We start from the raw sequence: 15,394 nt of genomic DNA on the forward strand, positions 1-15,394 counted from the left end.
ATTTATTTTTAACATATATAATTGATTTCCACAAATGATATTAACATTTAAAAATAAATGTTAATAATGTGAGATTACTAAGGCAAATAAAAATGATATTACAGCTTCCATTCTCTGTAACGTGAATGTTGAGAACTAAAGAACTAATTCACTCTTAATTTCATAAATAAGTGTTGTTATAAAGTATATTTTAAAAATCACTTCTATGTATGTATTCCAGAAAAAAGTACTCAAAAGAGGCAAGGCCATTATTTCCACTATGGCATTCAGTTATAGTAGCTGTAGAAAATCACATTCACATTTTGTACCTCATAATATTTTGACAAAACACACCATTTACACTACCCCTTACAAGGGAGTTTGGGAACTTTCAGAACTATTCAATTCATGATAACTGTTTTTTCATAAAAACTGTGTTGACCAATGTGCATACAGAAGTGTAGGGAAATAGCTGAGAAAGAAGGTTTGAAACAAAATATACACACAAGGAATATGAATAATTCTTTTGCAGTCCCTATGGAATATACTATTCTTCATAATTATGCCAGTTAAAAACAAAATTGCTGATCAATCTATCATCATGTATTTTAAGTTATTTATTTGAAGTTCCAGTGAGAAGTAGTGCATTTTATTTGGAAGTAACAGTATTCAAAGCACGCACTCATCCAAAATTTAAGGTTTACATTGTTTCCTCAAACAGTTATAAGCAATTGCTGGGATATTTTCTAAAAGATGCTGCAGCTGCTTCGCTCTCCAGCTGAGATGTTATTTCTAAAAGAGACAACCCCTAACCTTCCTTTTAATTAAATACCAAATAACTTTCATTACGTATTTTATTTTTAAGATCTAATTTATACAAATTCCTCATATTAAAAGAAAACAATACAGTTTTATGATTAGCCAGTTGTATTAAACTCTTTATGTACATTATGAAAACAGAAAATTATTTTAGTTTCTTTTATACACAATGCCCATTGATGTCACTGAATAAAAAAACTTATCACATTTAATTTAATTTATTTTCTCTCAGAACATCTTTCGAAGCTTTCAATGCATGGATTTGGACTGATCAGAAGTTCACTGGCATGTAACTGCAACGAGGTTGCAAGCATTTTTCAGTTGCTGAAATTGTTAGATGATTGCTGATGAACCACCGGAACTGGTCACAACCGCGAAACATCTAATGGTACACAGTGGAAGTGGAAGTGAAAGTCCATGTAAGTTTTGCTGCTGGTAAGGCAAATACCAAATATTCATTGGGAAATTCCAAAGGAAATGGAATTCGCCCCAATGAGATTCAATTACAAAACTGCCTTATCAATACTTCAGTACTTTTTCTAAATCTTTGACATGTATAAATTTGGATGAAAGAAGAACTGTGCAATGTGGCATGTCTATGTAGCTAGCATAAGATACTACAGGAACGAGGGAGTGCACTACGTAAAGGCTTAATTTTAAATTTCTAAAAATGACTGTTCCAAGAGTCAAGAAATAGTCTCTCTCTGCCATACAATTCACACAATGACTGTTATGGTGGAATGACCTAAGGTGGACTTGTAAGGAGGCACATCAACAACCATTCTCACTGTGATGTCATTTTCAAATAGAATATAATGCAGATAGTTGAGTGTGCTGAGTGGGAGTGGGTTTGTATGGTGACTTATAGAGTACAGATGCACGCTTTGATGTTGAGAAACTATCTTAAATGAGATGATAGGTTATAAAGTTATTAATACATTTGCAAATTGTGATGCAGTATAAGAAGCAGGTACAAACTGAAAAAAGCATTAATAGTACAGACCTTCCTATAGTGTTTGTTCATCATTTTCTCCCAATTGTTGAGCATGCGCAGCCATTTTCTTTCACGGCGAAGTATTACACTTGGAGGAACAGTCAATTTCCTAAAATTGAAAGACAGTTTTTAAAAGAAGAGTTGGATTCTGTGGTAGAACTTAAAATTTCCACACAAATAAGTTAACAAGTTTAAAATTATAAAAACAACGTAACCAGGCAACTACAATGAATAAATTGTTTTTGTGGTTATTTTTCTACGAAGTTTTCCCTTACGAAATATGCAGAAAAACTAAAGCTAACTGTTATCAACTGCATCACCTTGAAGATATGATCTGTCTATACGTCTAAACTGAAGGCCATTTGATTTTATGCCACACACATTTCGCTTACTTTTATTTATTAAGCATTCTCAGTGGCCTATAACAAATTTTTGGTGTATGTCTATAAAAAATGTGCTATGTTTCCACATATGCTATTACATTACAGTTTTCTCATTGTTCTCTTATTGTTATTTAAGAGGTTTTGGAGAGTAGGTTCCCTAAGGGTCAATCCATACCAAGTGGTCCAGCACTGGCTGCTTGATCAACTCAGAAAAATGTTAAGTAATCACAAAAATATTTTTTAAAAAGTTCATTGTTTATTATTTTGAAATGGTGGCCATATTTGTTCCAGTCCGCATGCATTTTTACGTATTTGCAAGCATCTACATTTTTTACAATTATTCAGTAGTGGATTGCCCTAAGCCTTTCAGATAAAATGCACTTAGTTCAACACACTCTGGGCTACAAATTAACATCATTGTCACTTTTTAATAGTTCAAAATTATCAGTGACAAATTTAAAAAACTCAATTTTTGAACAGTAGTTTTCCAAAGAAAGATTAATTTCTCAGCTTTAATATTTTTTCTGCTATTACACTGTACAGTATAGTTACTTTTTATACAGTATCAATGATGAGCAGCTAACACTTAAAAAATACACTATTTTAAAAAATTGATTTTTTTTTTTTCCATTTTGTAGCCTGCAATATCTTTGTTGGAGGACCAAATAAAAATCTGAAATTTCACAGTTAATAGACCTTGATGACATCAAACTTCAGTATAAATTTCAACTTTAAGACTCAATTGGAAGTTACTGAAAAAAGATTACAAACACGAGTAAAAAATACATTTTTTGAACATCTGTGTAAACTGGTAGGCTAATCAAATAAGGTATACCAACTGCATAATGTAACACACCGCATTACACAAGCTAATGCTTATTTGTCAAAACAATGCTATGATAATTGTTTCAGCAGACTAACAATTGCATCTGCAAGCCTATACAAGTCTGATTGTTGTCTTCCCCCTTACACCAACAATTGTCTACTCACACTTACAGTGTTTAGCTGGAAGTTCTTGAAGTGTGCAGTGGAAAAATGGTGTCTCAGTGTTCTGTTGGTGTTGTTATTAATGAAGCATGTCATAAAAGTGTGTATGGAGTGTATCCTAAAGACATTACTTTAATCGAAGATTACAGTGAAGAAGAAAAAGTGTTGTTTTACTAACGAGTCGGCCCAGAGATGAAATCAACATGCAAGTACCATGAAATGCAAGGACCCTTTTGAGAAACATAAGAAACCTACAACAAAAGGTCTGTGAGAAATTTTATCATTATTCTAAAAATAAAAGCCCTTTTGTCCACCTCATACCAGGAAAATCATTGTGTCCAACATGTTATTCTAAGATATTTGTAATTCACAAGAGAAAGGATAGTGAAACCTCAGATACAGAATTTTGTGACCTATAAGCAACCATTTAAAAAAGTAGATACAGCTTGTGAAATCCTGGGTGTATCATCTGCTAGTAAGATTAGAAAACGAAGTCAAGGTAAAAGATCAAGTGCCTTGAATATAAAAATTGAGAAAGTGGCACCTACAGTCAAAAAGAATTAGGAAGTTTCATTTCAAAATACAATTTGTGCTAAAACAGATGGAAGTTCTAAAACTTCACCAGCCGAATATGATGATGTGATAGAAAAACTAAAAAACTAAATTCAGTACTTCAAACAAAGAGGATAAAATTAAGATTATCAGTTTACTGCTGAATTCTTGGAGTTGAGCAAAAGTTAATGACGAATTTCATGTGTCAGAATGTCTTGTTAAGTTAACAAGGCAATTAGTAAAAGAACAGGGAATTTTACCAGCATTACAAAAGAAAAGTGCATATAATTTGATAGATGAAAACACAATCAATAAAGTTATTATGTATTAGGACAATGACAATAACAGCCATTTGATGTCTGGCAAAAAAGACTGTGTTTCTGTGAAAGAAAATGGTTCTAAGATTAAAAAAAAAAAGGTTAATATTGTGTAATTTAAATGAACTATTCACTGAATTTAAAAAAGAAAACCCTGACATTAAAATTGGAACATCAAAGTTTTGAGAGTTGAGACCAAGATGGTGTACTGTTGCAGGAGCATCTGGCACCCATAAGGTTTGTGTTTGTATCATCAGAACGTAAATTTGATGATAGATGGGGGCCAATCTTATAGTTGACAATAAAGACCTTTTGGAAGTTATGGTATGCAATATTGACAGTTACAATTGTATGATCAAGGTAAAATGTGAAAATTGTCCAGGCAAACAAGCCTTACTTGACATGTTTGAAAAATCTGAAGAAGATGATTTGATGCCTGGCAATATAATAATACAAACAATGGGTGACTCAAGACAGAACTGAAATGGTGACGGTCATAAAATCATGAGATGAGTTTTTTGTAATGTTTGTGGCTAACCTTGAAAATTTTATTGCAAAAGCTCAAAGTAAATTTTTGAAAGAAAAAAGCAAACACTGGCAGCTGATGAATGCATAGTTCTTGCTGACTTTTCGGAAAATTATTTCTTTGTTGTTCAAGATGAAATACAAGGGCACCACTGGGTAAACAAACAGGCCACAGTTAATCCATTTTTATTCTATTATAAAGATGAAGATAAACTAATGAGCCACAGCTTGTGTGTCATAAGTGACTACCTTGAACACAACAGTGCAGCAGTGCACATTTTTCAACTAAAATTAACAAACTACATTAAACAGCAGCACCCTTCCATACTGATTTACTTTTTGGATGGGGCAGAAAGTCAATATAAAAAGAAAAAGAAATTTATTAACATCTCATTTCATAAAGAAGATTTTGGGTTTGATATAGAATGACAGTTTTTCACTTCATGCCATGGGAAGAATGCTTGTGATGGTGTTGGGGCTACAACAAAGTGAGCTGTCATGAAAGAAAGTCTGCAGTGGACCAATGACAATCATATCATAACACCTCAAGAAATGTTTGAATTCTTGAATGTTTTTGTACAATTTGAGGAAATACAAGAAGTCTATGACAGTGTCTTGAAGGAAAGGTACAACACTTGTCAGAAGATTAAAGGTACTTAACCTTTCCTTTTTTTGTATCCCATTCAAACAACTTACTGACGTGTAAGATCACATCAAGTTCACCTGATAGTGAACTTCATCAGTATGGAAAACTTGTACAACTGGTTCTAGAAAATAAAGACACAGTGGCTTGTGTTTACGATGAACAGTGGTGGATTGGAGACGTTGATAATATTGACTGTCAAAACCAAGATGTACATGTTGTATTTTATCACCGTCCTGGACCAAGGACATCTTTTTAAAAAATTGAGAAGGATCAAGTTTAGATGCCACTTAAAAATGTACTAAGGAAGCTGTCTCCCATGTAATTTACAACTGTGGCTGGGTGAACTTATAATCTAACACCCAAACTGAATGAACAAATTTCTCAAATGATCAATGAGCAATGTACTAAAAAAATTACAAGAGAACAATATAATGTAATTAGTAGGCTTATTTTCAATAAAAAAGTAAGTAATCATAGATATGATTAAATTATATACTGTAACTGAAATATCTGATTCCATAAGCCTAGATATCACAGATGTTAAAAAATGTATTTTTGACTTGTGTTTGTATTTTTTTTTCCACAACTTCCAATTGAATCTCAAAGTTGAAATTTATACTGAAGTTTTGATATCATAAAGATCTATTATCTGTGAAATTTTCAGATTTTTATCAGGCCACAAAATGGAAAAATTTAAAAAAAAATTTAAAATAGTGTATTTTTTAAGTGTAAGCTGCTCACCATTGATACTCTATAAAAAGTAACTATACTATACAGTGTAATAGCAGAAAAAATATTAAAGCTGAGAAATTAATCTTTCTTTGGAAAACTACTGTTCAAAAATTGAGTCTTTTTAATTTGTGGCTGATAACTTTGAACTATTAAAAATATATTAAAGAATACATTCAGCTAAGTGATAATGATGTTAATTTGTAGCCCAGAGTGTGTTGAACTAAATGCATTTTATCTGAAAGGCTTAGGGCAATCCACTACTGAATAATTGTAAAAAATGTAGATACTTGCAAATACGTAAAAATGCATGCAGCCTGGAACAAATATGGCCACCATTTCAAAATAATAAACAATAAATTTTTTTAAAACTATTTTTGTGACTACTAAACACTGGGGAATTCACCCAGCAAATATAAAATTTTTCTGAGATGGTCAAGCAACCAATTATTTTTTTTTCTTAGATCACTTGGTTAAATCACTGATTCATTCTACTTACAAGTTTTTTGAAATTTTTATCATTTACTGCGAAGTCAGAATTTGCTAAATTCATATCACTCTCTTCATTTCACCTTATTTGCATGACTTTTTTTAGTGGCTAGTAACTGATTTTGTACCAATTTACCTGCCCAAAAGACAGTTCTGAATCTGAGATGACAGCCTCCCCTTTTTTTAAAAGCTCTTTGAGAAATATTTATTTTTAACATAGTCTTATTAATCAAAATTATACCTATTCTAAACTTATGCCACTATTGATTTTCTACATCTTGGTAATACAAGTAGAATTTAACTAACAAAAAGATATAGTTTACATTACTTTTCATCTTCAATTACTTTTCTGCTTACTTTTTAAGTGAGTAGACTGTGTTACTACTATTTTTTAACCATCACCACTTGTATCATCTTCATTTGTAAGCCTACTGTCATTTCTTCCTTCCTGCCACTCCTCCCATATTATGTCATCTTTCGGGTCATCCATAGCACTGGATATGCAACACTTTTTGAATCTTTACATTATAAATTAAGTCGGGATTGTGTGCCAGGCAGTAAAGATCTATTGGTCCAGCATAGATATTGAGAGTTTCTTTGACTTACCCCCTGGTGTGAGGGGCTAGTCTCCTTGAAGAAGCCAGTCACTGTAAAGCTGTCGCAGGTGAGCCTTAAAATGTGTAATCACAACATAATCTATTACTTGCAGTTGTGAGACCATGCCACTAGGTATCCGTGCTGTTCTTTGATCAAATTCTTATGTACCTGGTGAGATGTCCCCTGAGAGAATCCAGCACCAACATTTTCCTTCTGTTAAGCAAAATGTCTTTTTTTCCGTTCCAAATAACTTTTAGGCAGTCTAGTATTGGGTCATTTGCCATCCATCCCATTTCTTTGCCTCTGAAGATAACACCTGCAGGCAGATTTTCTTTTGATATGGTTTTTCTACTAGGAAACATATGGGATGAGTTCCCCTCCATCCGTTAGTGCCCCCAGAATTACTATTATATTGATCTCCTTATTGTCAGAATTTACAGGAATCCTTTTGATGTTCTTCATGTTGACAATAAATTTTGAAGGGCATGTCAAAATAAACAGGCATATGATCATGTGGCCTAGCAAATAGTCACACCCTGTTATTAGAATGATCATACAACATTGATAAGCAAGTAGGTTTTAGTCAAATGACGTGGTAAGTCACTGGGCTAGCGATGTTCTCTCTCGTAAAGTAAGCCCTGTCTTCTTCATGATCTTTATGCACCAGCCAATACTTTCTTTGAATTCCACAAAGCATACAGTTGGAAAATTCCTCCTACCTTTAGTGCCTTCATTCGAATAACTTCGCGTAATCAGGAAGCCCCATTGTGTTTCTCTCACATGTACTGAACAACCTGCTGCTCCAATTAATGAAACCTTCAAGACTGCTGAATGTCTGGCAAGTAGAACTGGTGTTCTTTAATTTATTCATCATCTGACACCACCTATGAACATTTGCTTCTGCGACACCAAATTTTCTTCATGTTCCACAGCTGCTTGTTGTTTCAGCTACACATGTCAGTCTTAACTTAAAATTAGTGTCGTATCGTCTGTATGAGCTAACTGTGAACTGTGAACTCTTGGATACAATTTCCTCAATAGAGGCTATTATTTGCATCCTTTATCACTTGCTACAATTACAATTCTTGTACACGTGCCAACTTCCCAGCTGATGAATAATGTTCACGCGAAAATATACATTGTTTAATATGGCTACTATAGCAGATAGCAAGGCAAATACAGATCTGATAGTGTTTCTAGACAGGGATCTTCTGTTTCTTTATTTATCATGAATAGTTATGCTACAAAAATTGTATTGGCATGGAAATGAAGAAGGAAGACAAAAGGAAGTGTGAGTTGTAGTGAGGGATGGTCTAAAAGAAGAGGTACAGATGATAAGCAACAGAATAATCAAGATCAGAATAATAACAAAAGGAAGTATTGAGGTGGTTCAGGTGTACGCCCATTAAGTGGTTTAGGAAAAAAGATCGCCACAAAGTAAAGTGGTACAGCACGAAACTCGCACAGAAATCTTTGGGGGGATTACATGTTCTACGACTGGAAAATGAAGAGGACTGTAACGGATATGAAGGTACTACAATCTGAGGCACTGGACAGTGACTACTGGCTACTGGTGATGAGCATGAGAATTATGAAGGAACAGAAGAAGACAGAGAACCAAGAGATGAAACTCTTAGTATGGAAACTGAAGGAAAAAGGAAGTCAAGTAAGAATACCTGGGGATTATAGGGGAAAGGTTACCGAAGGACGAAATAGAAACGAGAAGAGAATGGGGACAGTTTAAGTGCTATGGTAGAAACTGCACAAACTGAATATGGAAGGACAAGTGGCAGCAAATAGTGGAAGGAGACACCATGGTGGAATGAGAGAGTCACAGAAGTAGTGGGAAGGAAGAACAAGGCTGTCAGACTGTTGTTCTGAGAAAAGACTGAATTAGCAAGAGAAGAGTATAAGAAAAAGAAGAAAGAGGCAAATAAATCAGTGGCTCGTGAGAGAAGGAAGTGACTGGAAGAATGGCCAAAGACGATGGAGGAAGGAAGTAGAGGAAGTAGGAAAGTATAATGGAATGGTCAAAAGTAAGAGGAGAGGCTTGAGAGAGGATGCAACAATGATGGACAGAAATGGGAATGAGGTTAATAATAAAGAGACACTGGATGTAGTGTGGAAGGTGTACTTTGAGCATGTGCTAAATCTGAAAAGGCTTGAAGATGGGGAAGTATGAAACTGGAATTTGGTTGCAATAATTACATGTCTGTTGTTTGAAACTGATAACAAACATTTTATTCAAAATAATCTCCATTGCTACTCGTACACTTCTCTCACCTCTTCGGCATACTATGAATGCCATGCCAAAAAACAGTTGTTCTTTTCAAGCGATCCAGTCAGCATGCCATTTTTGTACATTTTCACACGAATTGAAGTGTTGTTAAGAGCGCATCCCGGGGATGCAAATAGATGATACACAGACGGAGCCAAGTCTGGAGAATAAACCGCATGCCCTAGTATTTCCCACCTGAATTCCTCGATCGTTTCCTTGAACTGTTTTGCTGTGTGTGATGGGGTGTTATCATAGAGCAGTATTACTTTGTGTTGCCTTTTCCCATATTCCCGTCATTTTTAACATAATGCTCGATTTAAATTGATCATTTGCTGTTGGTAGCGACCAGTGTCAACAGTTTCACCAGGTCTTAGCAGCTCATAATAGATGACACCCTTCAGATCCCATTAAACTCAGAGCACTGTCTTCTTTCTAAAGCGATCTGGTCTTGCAGTGGATGTTGATGGTTTGCCTGGATCCACCCATGATTTACGATGCTTAGGATTCTCAAAATATATCCCTTTCTCATCACCTGTCACTATTTGATAAAGAAACAACTTTCTTTTGTACCTGGCGAGCAGCATTTCACAAGTGGTCTTTCGATTCGCTTCCTGTCTTTCATTCAGTTCATGCGGGACCCATTTTCCCACTTTCTGTGCCACAATCAATTGTTCAGAGAGTTTCTGTTGAGTTTCAGTATCATCTTCATCCAATAAGGCCTGCAATTTGTTGTCTTTGAACTTTTTCGTTGGTTTCCCGTGTTTTTTGTTTCTCATGTCAAAATCACCACTTTTAAATTTTTTGAACCACCTAAAACACTGTGTTTTCCCAAGAGCATGTTCACCAAAAGCTTCGACAAGCTTTCATTATGACTCTGCAGCATTTTTCTTCTAATAATAACCAAATAATAACAAAAAACCAATTCTGTCCGCAAATCGTAGCTCATGGACAAAACACTCTACATGTTTATAGATACGAAACAGATATCAACTAATGGAACTTGGGTTACTGTGCATGTTGACACTCATCGTCAGCCATTAGAGGAAGCAGGTGGCGCTGCAGACGCGGTCTCAAACGCCCTACACTGATGGCTGACACCGTATATACAGAAATTCTGTTTCATACTTTGTAGTAGCCACCAGAAAGATCGCGGGAGGCGCACATTGGCACGGCGCGTCACGGGCGGTAGTTGCCGCAAGTAGAGTCCCGTCCACCAGAGGGCACGCGGGAATTCGGACGCGACCTCTGCCGGCGTAACAACAAGAACAACAACAACAACTCCAGCAGCACGGGCCGTGCCCAGTCAGTCAACATCGGGCATGCCTAGGACACAGTCCCGGTCTACGCTAAGTGAAGTGGGACGTAAACGTGAACAGTGTTACTACACACTTCTACACCTGGTAGACTACAGGAGTTAGAAGTAATCTCTCGGAGAGAAAAGGACCTGACATAGAAAGAAATGGAAATGGCACTGGACAAGATGAAAGTAGAAAAGGCACCAGGTACGGATGAAGTAACTGTCGAAGTGGTGAAGGCAGCAAGGGAGGTTGGGAAACAGTGTACTGTGTCACAAGGGTGGTGTAGAATGAGACTCCAGAAGATTGGAAGAGGGCGCTAACTGTCCCCGAGTTCGAGAAAGGGAACAGAAAGGATTGCAGAGTTGTGTGAAAGTGGGAAACAAAAGGATGGATTGGTTCCCGCGAACAAGTGGTGTGAAACAGAGCAGTGAACTGTCACCTCTCCTCTTCACTGTGGTCCTGAATGAGATAACGGTTAAGATGGCAGAAAAAACTACAAAGACAAGATTACAGCAATGGTGTTCACAGATGACTTGATGATTTGGGGAGACAGAGAGGAGGAGATTCAGGAACAGGTGGATGCTTGGGAACAAACAGTGATGGTATAGAATGAAATATAATGTTAACAAATGTGAGATCCTAGTTACAACTAGAAAGAAAGCTAGGTCAACTAATGGAAGAAGATGGGAAGCATCAAATATTTTGAGAAGTGTGACAGAGGCAGAAACGATAAATAGCTCAGTGAATGTGGACTGACCTATGCATCTGAAACATAAGTAATCAAGGAAAGAGATATAACCAAATTACAAGCATGTGAAATGAAGCTACTCGGAAGTAGGACAGGAGTAACAAGAAGAGAGGTTGAGAAATGAAAGGGCAAGGGAAATAGTGAAAGAGAAACCTTTGCAGAGCATGATAAGAACAGCAAAGCTGAGATGGTATGGGCACTTAAAAAGAATGGAAAACAGCACTTAAAAAGAATGGAAAACAAGAGGAGTCACGAGAAGATACAAAAAATGGAGGCGTGAAGGAAATGACCAAGAGGAAGAAGACCGAGGGACAGATGGCCGAAAGGTGTGGAAGAGTGTGTTGAAGAAAGAGGCAAGGACAGACCAGAGTGAACACAGAAGGACGGTGGGAAAATATGTTCCAAACAGAACCAGCATGTGGCTGGAAACAGTTCAAAATAATGATGATTTATGGTAGAAATGTGTGCTAATAAAGTTTACTTGAATATTATTTGTTTTATTTTTTATCTGTTTTGTATTACCTTGATATATTCCCTCAGGCACCTGTAAACCACGCTGTAGGCTTCAGGAATCATTTTTGATAGCAACTATGGAGGAACAACAGAACTGAATTTGAAATACTCATAATATCTTCAGTGGTTGGACACCAAATGTAGCTAACAGCCTCTCTTCACAACTTATCGCATCTCTCATGATTATATTCTTTTTCGTTAAGAATGGTTTCATGATGTTCAGCAGCTCCGAAAAACACATTTCACCCATTTTCACATATTTATGAAAATCAATGGCTCCCAGCACCTAAGTAACAAAGCCTGGGCGAATTTCTTTCTTTGCATAAGCCACTTCCTTGTCCACAGCTTTCTCTCAGCTTTTCTTGGCCTTGTTACATCTAAATGAGCCAAGGCAAATCCCAGTTTTTGTTTCTAGCTTTTCTTTTCGTAAGAGCAGCAGCAGCAGCTTGTAGAACATGTCCCCAATGAACTCACAATAAACATTTGCAACCAGTGATAGTAACAGGGCAGCACTGCAATTGTTTAGTGCATTTTGTTGGGATGTGTGTAGGCTGCCACCAAACTAGTTGTTTGCTTGGTTGGCCAGGCAATAAATTGATGTGTTTGTAGTGCCTTTTATAGCACTGACAATATAAGCAAACTCTATGACAACACATAGCTCCTTACAGCTGAATTGACAGAAATTGTGCCACTTCAGAGTAACACTATTGCAAAATCAACATACTATAGAGCAGTGGAAGCTATACCACCGTTGTCAAAGCCCAAGTTTCATTTTTTGTGCTGCATTTCAAGTGTTTAGCAAAAACATTTTCTTTTTCAGTACTAATTTGTAGAAACGTATAGGCTGTTATTGTTGAGTATCTGCCCAAATTTAAACTCAGGTCAATTCCAACTGCAAGTAGATTCAGATAAACTGCAATTTAAGCATAGTATTTGTTTGTTTTGTTTTAGGCCATATGCACCCATGTCAAAACCTTGTACCACTACAACGAAAAAAGGAGTTAGAAGCAACTACATATTAAGCCCAATCGATGAAAGGACAGAAAGCTAAGAGCAAAGGCTCCCTCTTGGAGAAAGGGCCACAAAATATGCCGTAGAGACAACGGAAATCTCAATCTAAAGATTAAATGTCCTTCGCCATATTGCTATGACAGATAAAAAGTAAAACGCGGTTGACAGCCTGTGCGGTGTACACTAAACTGGCTGATAACTCAAGACAGCAGACAGACATTAGAAAATAAGTAGTCAAAAAAGGGCATTCAGTCAGGAAATGGCAACCTGTCAAAGGCTGATGAAAATTAGCACAATTTGGTGGAGGATCACCACTTAACAAATGGCAATGGCTAAAACGACAGTGCCCAATGTGTAACCTAGCTAAAATGGTCTCCTCATGGCAAGAGGGCCGAGAGGAGGTTGGCCAAGCCACTGGGAGAGGTTTAATTCCCTGGAGCTTGTTCCCATGAAGGGAAGACAAGTGGTCATGACAAAGCGACACCACCTGTTGACAGTCAGCAACAAGATCATCGGAAGGAATGGAAGAACTAGTGGGCCAAGATAAGGAGGACTGCAGTTTTGGGAGCAGCGTCAGCAGCCTCGTTTCCCATCAGACAGACGTGACCAGGGAACCACATAAACATCACAGTGGCTCCATCAAGAGTGAACAATTGGAAGCTTTCTTCGACCTGTTGCCCTAAGGGATGGACTGCGTACAACACACAGTCACGAAGGTGGCAGGTAGTGTGAAGTTAAGCTGCCGGAGCAATAGCCAAAAGAGAACTCCGAGAAGAGGGAGTGCCCCATCCTGGCGGTCAAAGGAGCCAGCGAAGGAGAAGGCAAAGGACGGGTGGCCGGGCACGGCATATCCGCTGAGGAGAGCATCACATCGGTAGGACAGTGATAGTTCGGCAGCTTCTGCATACTCTCAATTGGGCTAGAGTAAAAGGCACCAGTGGCCAAACGGGTTCCACGATGGTGGATTGTATTTAGACGATGTAAGACAGATGGACGTGCAGACGTGTAAACAAAACACCCGTAGTCTAATTTCAAACGGACAAGGGATAGGTAAAAATGGAGGAGGGTGGTTTGATCTGCTCTACTGGAAGTACCGCTTAGCATACACAGGGCACTGAGAGACCAGGTACAGTGTGTGGCCAGGTAAGACACATGGGAGGGCTAAGAAAGTTCCCTATCAAGCACGAGCACCACCAATTTTGCTGTTTCAGTGAACGGAAGAGCAACAGACGGTGGAACAAACTCACTGCACCACCAGAAATTCATACAGACAGTTTTGTCAGTGGAAAAGTGAAAGCAACTGTTGACGATCCAGGAATAAAGACTATCGAGACATCGCTGAAGACGCCGTTCAAGGAGACAGGTGCTTGGAGAACTGCAATAGATCACAAAATCATCATCAAAAAGGGAGCTGGAGATACTAGGTGGGAGACAGGCGATAACCAGGTTAATGGCTGTAGCAAAGAGGACAACAGAATGGAGCCCTGAAGCACCCCATTTTCCTCGATAAAGGTGTCCGACAAGGCAAAACCCACATGTACCTCGAAAACCCGTCTTCTAAAAATTCCCAAAGAAAATGGGGCAGACAGCCTCAGAGAAGCCCCAAGTGTAGAGAGCATGAAGGATACTAGTCCTCCAGCAGATGTTGTAGCCTTTCTCAAAATAAATAAATAAAAAAGTGGCCGCAGACCGGTATTTCCGAAGAAAACCATTCACAGCACGGGTTAACAAAGTGATGAGAAAGCAAACTGCAGAACTGCGCACTCAAACGCCACACTGTGCAGTGGTTAGTAAATTGCAAGACTCGAGTCACCATACCAGCTGGACATAAATCACACATTCAATCATGTTACACACACAGCTGGTGAGAGAAATGGGGTGGTAGCTAGAAGGAAGGTGTTTGTCCTTACTGGGCTTACGTACGGGTATGACAGTGGTTTCATGCCAGCGTCTGGGAAACATGGCATCTGGCCAGATGTGATTGTACACATGAAGGAGACAGTGCTTGCCCACAAGAGGAAGGTGCTACAACATCTGAATGTTAACATTGTCCTGCCCTGGGGCAGAAGATCAGGGTGAAGTGAGAGTGTGATATAGTTCCCTCATAGTAAAGGCAGCACTGTGGCATTCATGATTCTGATAGGAGAACGGTATCACCTGAGCCGCCTCCACTCATTTCCAATGGAGGAAGGCAGGGCGATAGTGAGTGGAGCTCAAAATCTCCGCAAAATAGTGGCCTAAGCTGTTGAGGATAGAAATGGAGTCCACAATGACATCATCTTCTAAGGTCAGACAAGAAATTGGGGAACTGGCCTTGGTCCCAGAGAGCTGTCAGAGGTTGGCCCACACAATGGAGGAGGGAGTGGAAATGCTGAAAAGAACTAGTAAATGAAATCCGAATAGCTTTTTTGCTACACCAAAGAATGAGACGAGACTGTGCATGCAACTGTTTATAACGAATGCAGTTCGCCATTGTAGGATGACCTTTAAAAGTGCAGAGAGCATGTCTCCGCATGAAAATTGTAACGC

General features: G+C 37.9%; 1 protein-coding gene across 2 annotated transcripts in view; it reads right to left on the reverse strand.

Moving 5' to 3' along the window:
- Positions 1-15,394, reverse strand: part of LOC126203358 (TBC1 domain family member whacked-like) — a 72,115-nt gene that overhangs the window by 42,829 nt on the left and 13,892 nt on the right. For both annotated transcript variants that reach the window (XM_049937656.1, XM_049937655.1), the window contains exon 3: positions 1,802-1,901. In XM_049937656.1, coding sequence (XP_049793613.1) covers positions 1,802-1,901 — 100 coding nt within the window. The remainder of the gene's footprint in view (positions 1-1,801; positions 1,902-15,394) is intronic.

The sequence above is a fragment of the Schistocerca nitens genome, chromosome 9 (genome assembly GCF_023898315.1).
Source record: "Schistocerca nitens isolate TAMUIC-IGC-003100 chromosome 9, iqSchNite1.1, whole genome shotgun sequence".
NCBI classification, from domain to species: domain Eukaryota; kingdom Metazoa; phylum Arthropoda; class Insecta; order Orthoptera; family Acrididae; genus Schistocerca; species Schistocerca nitens.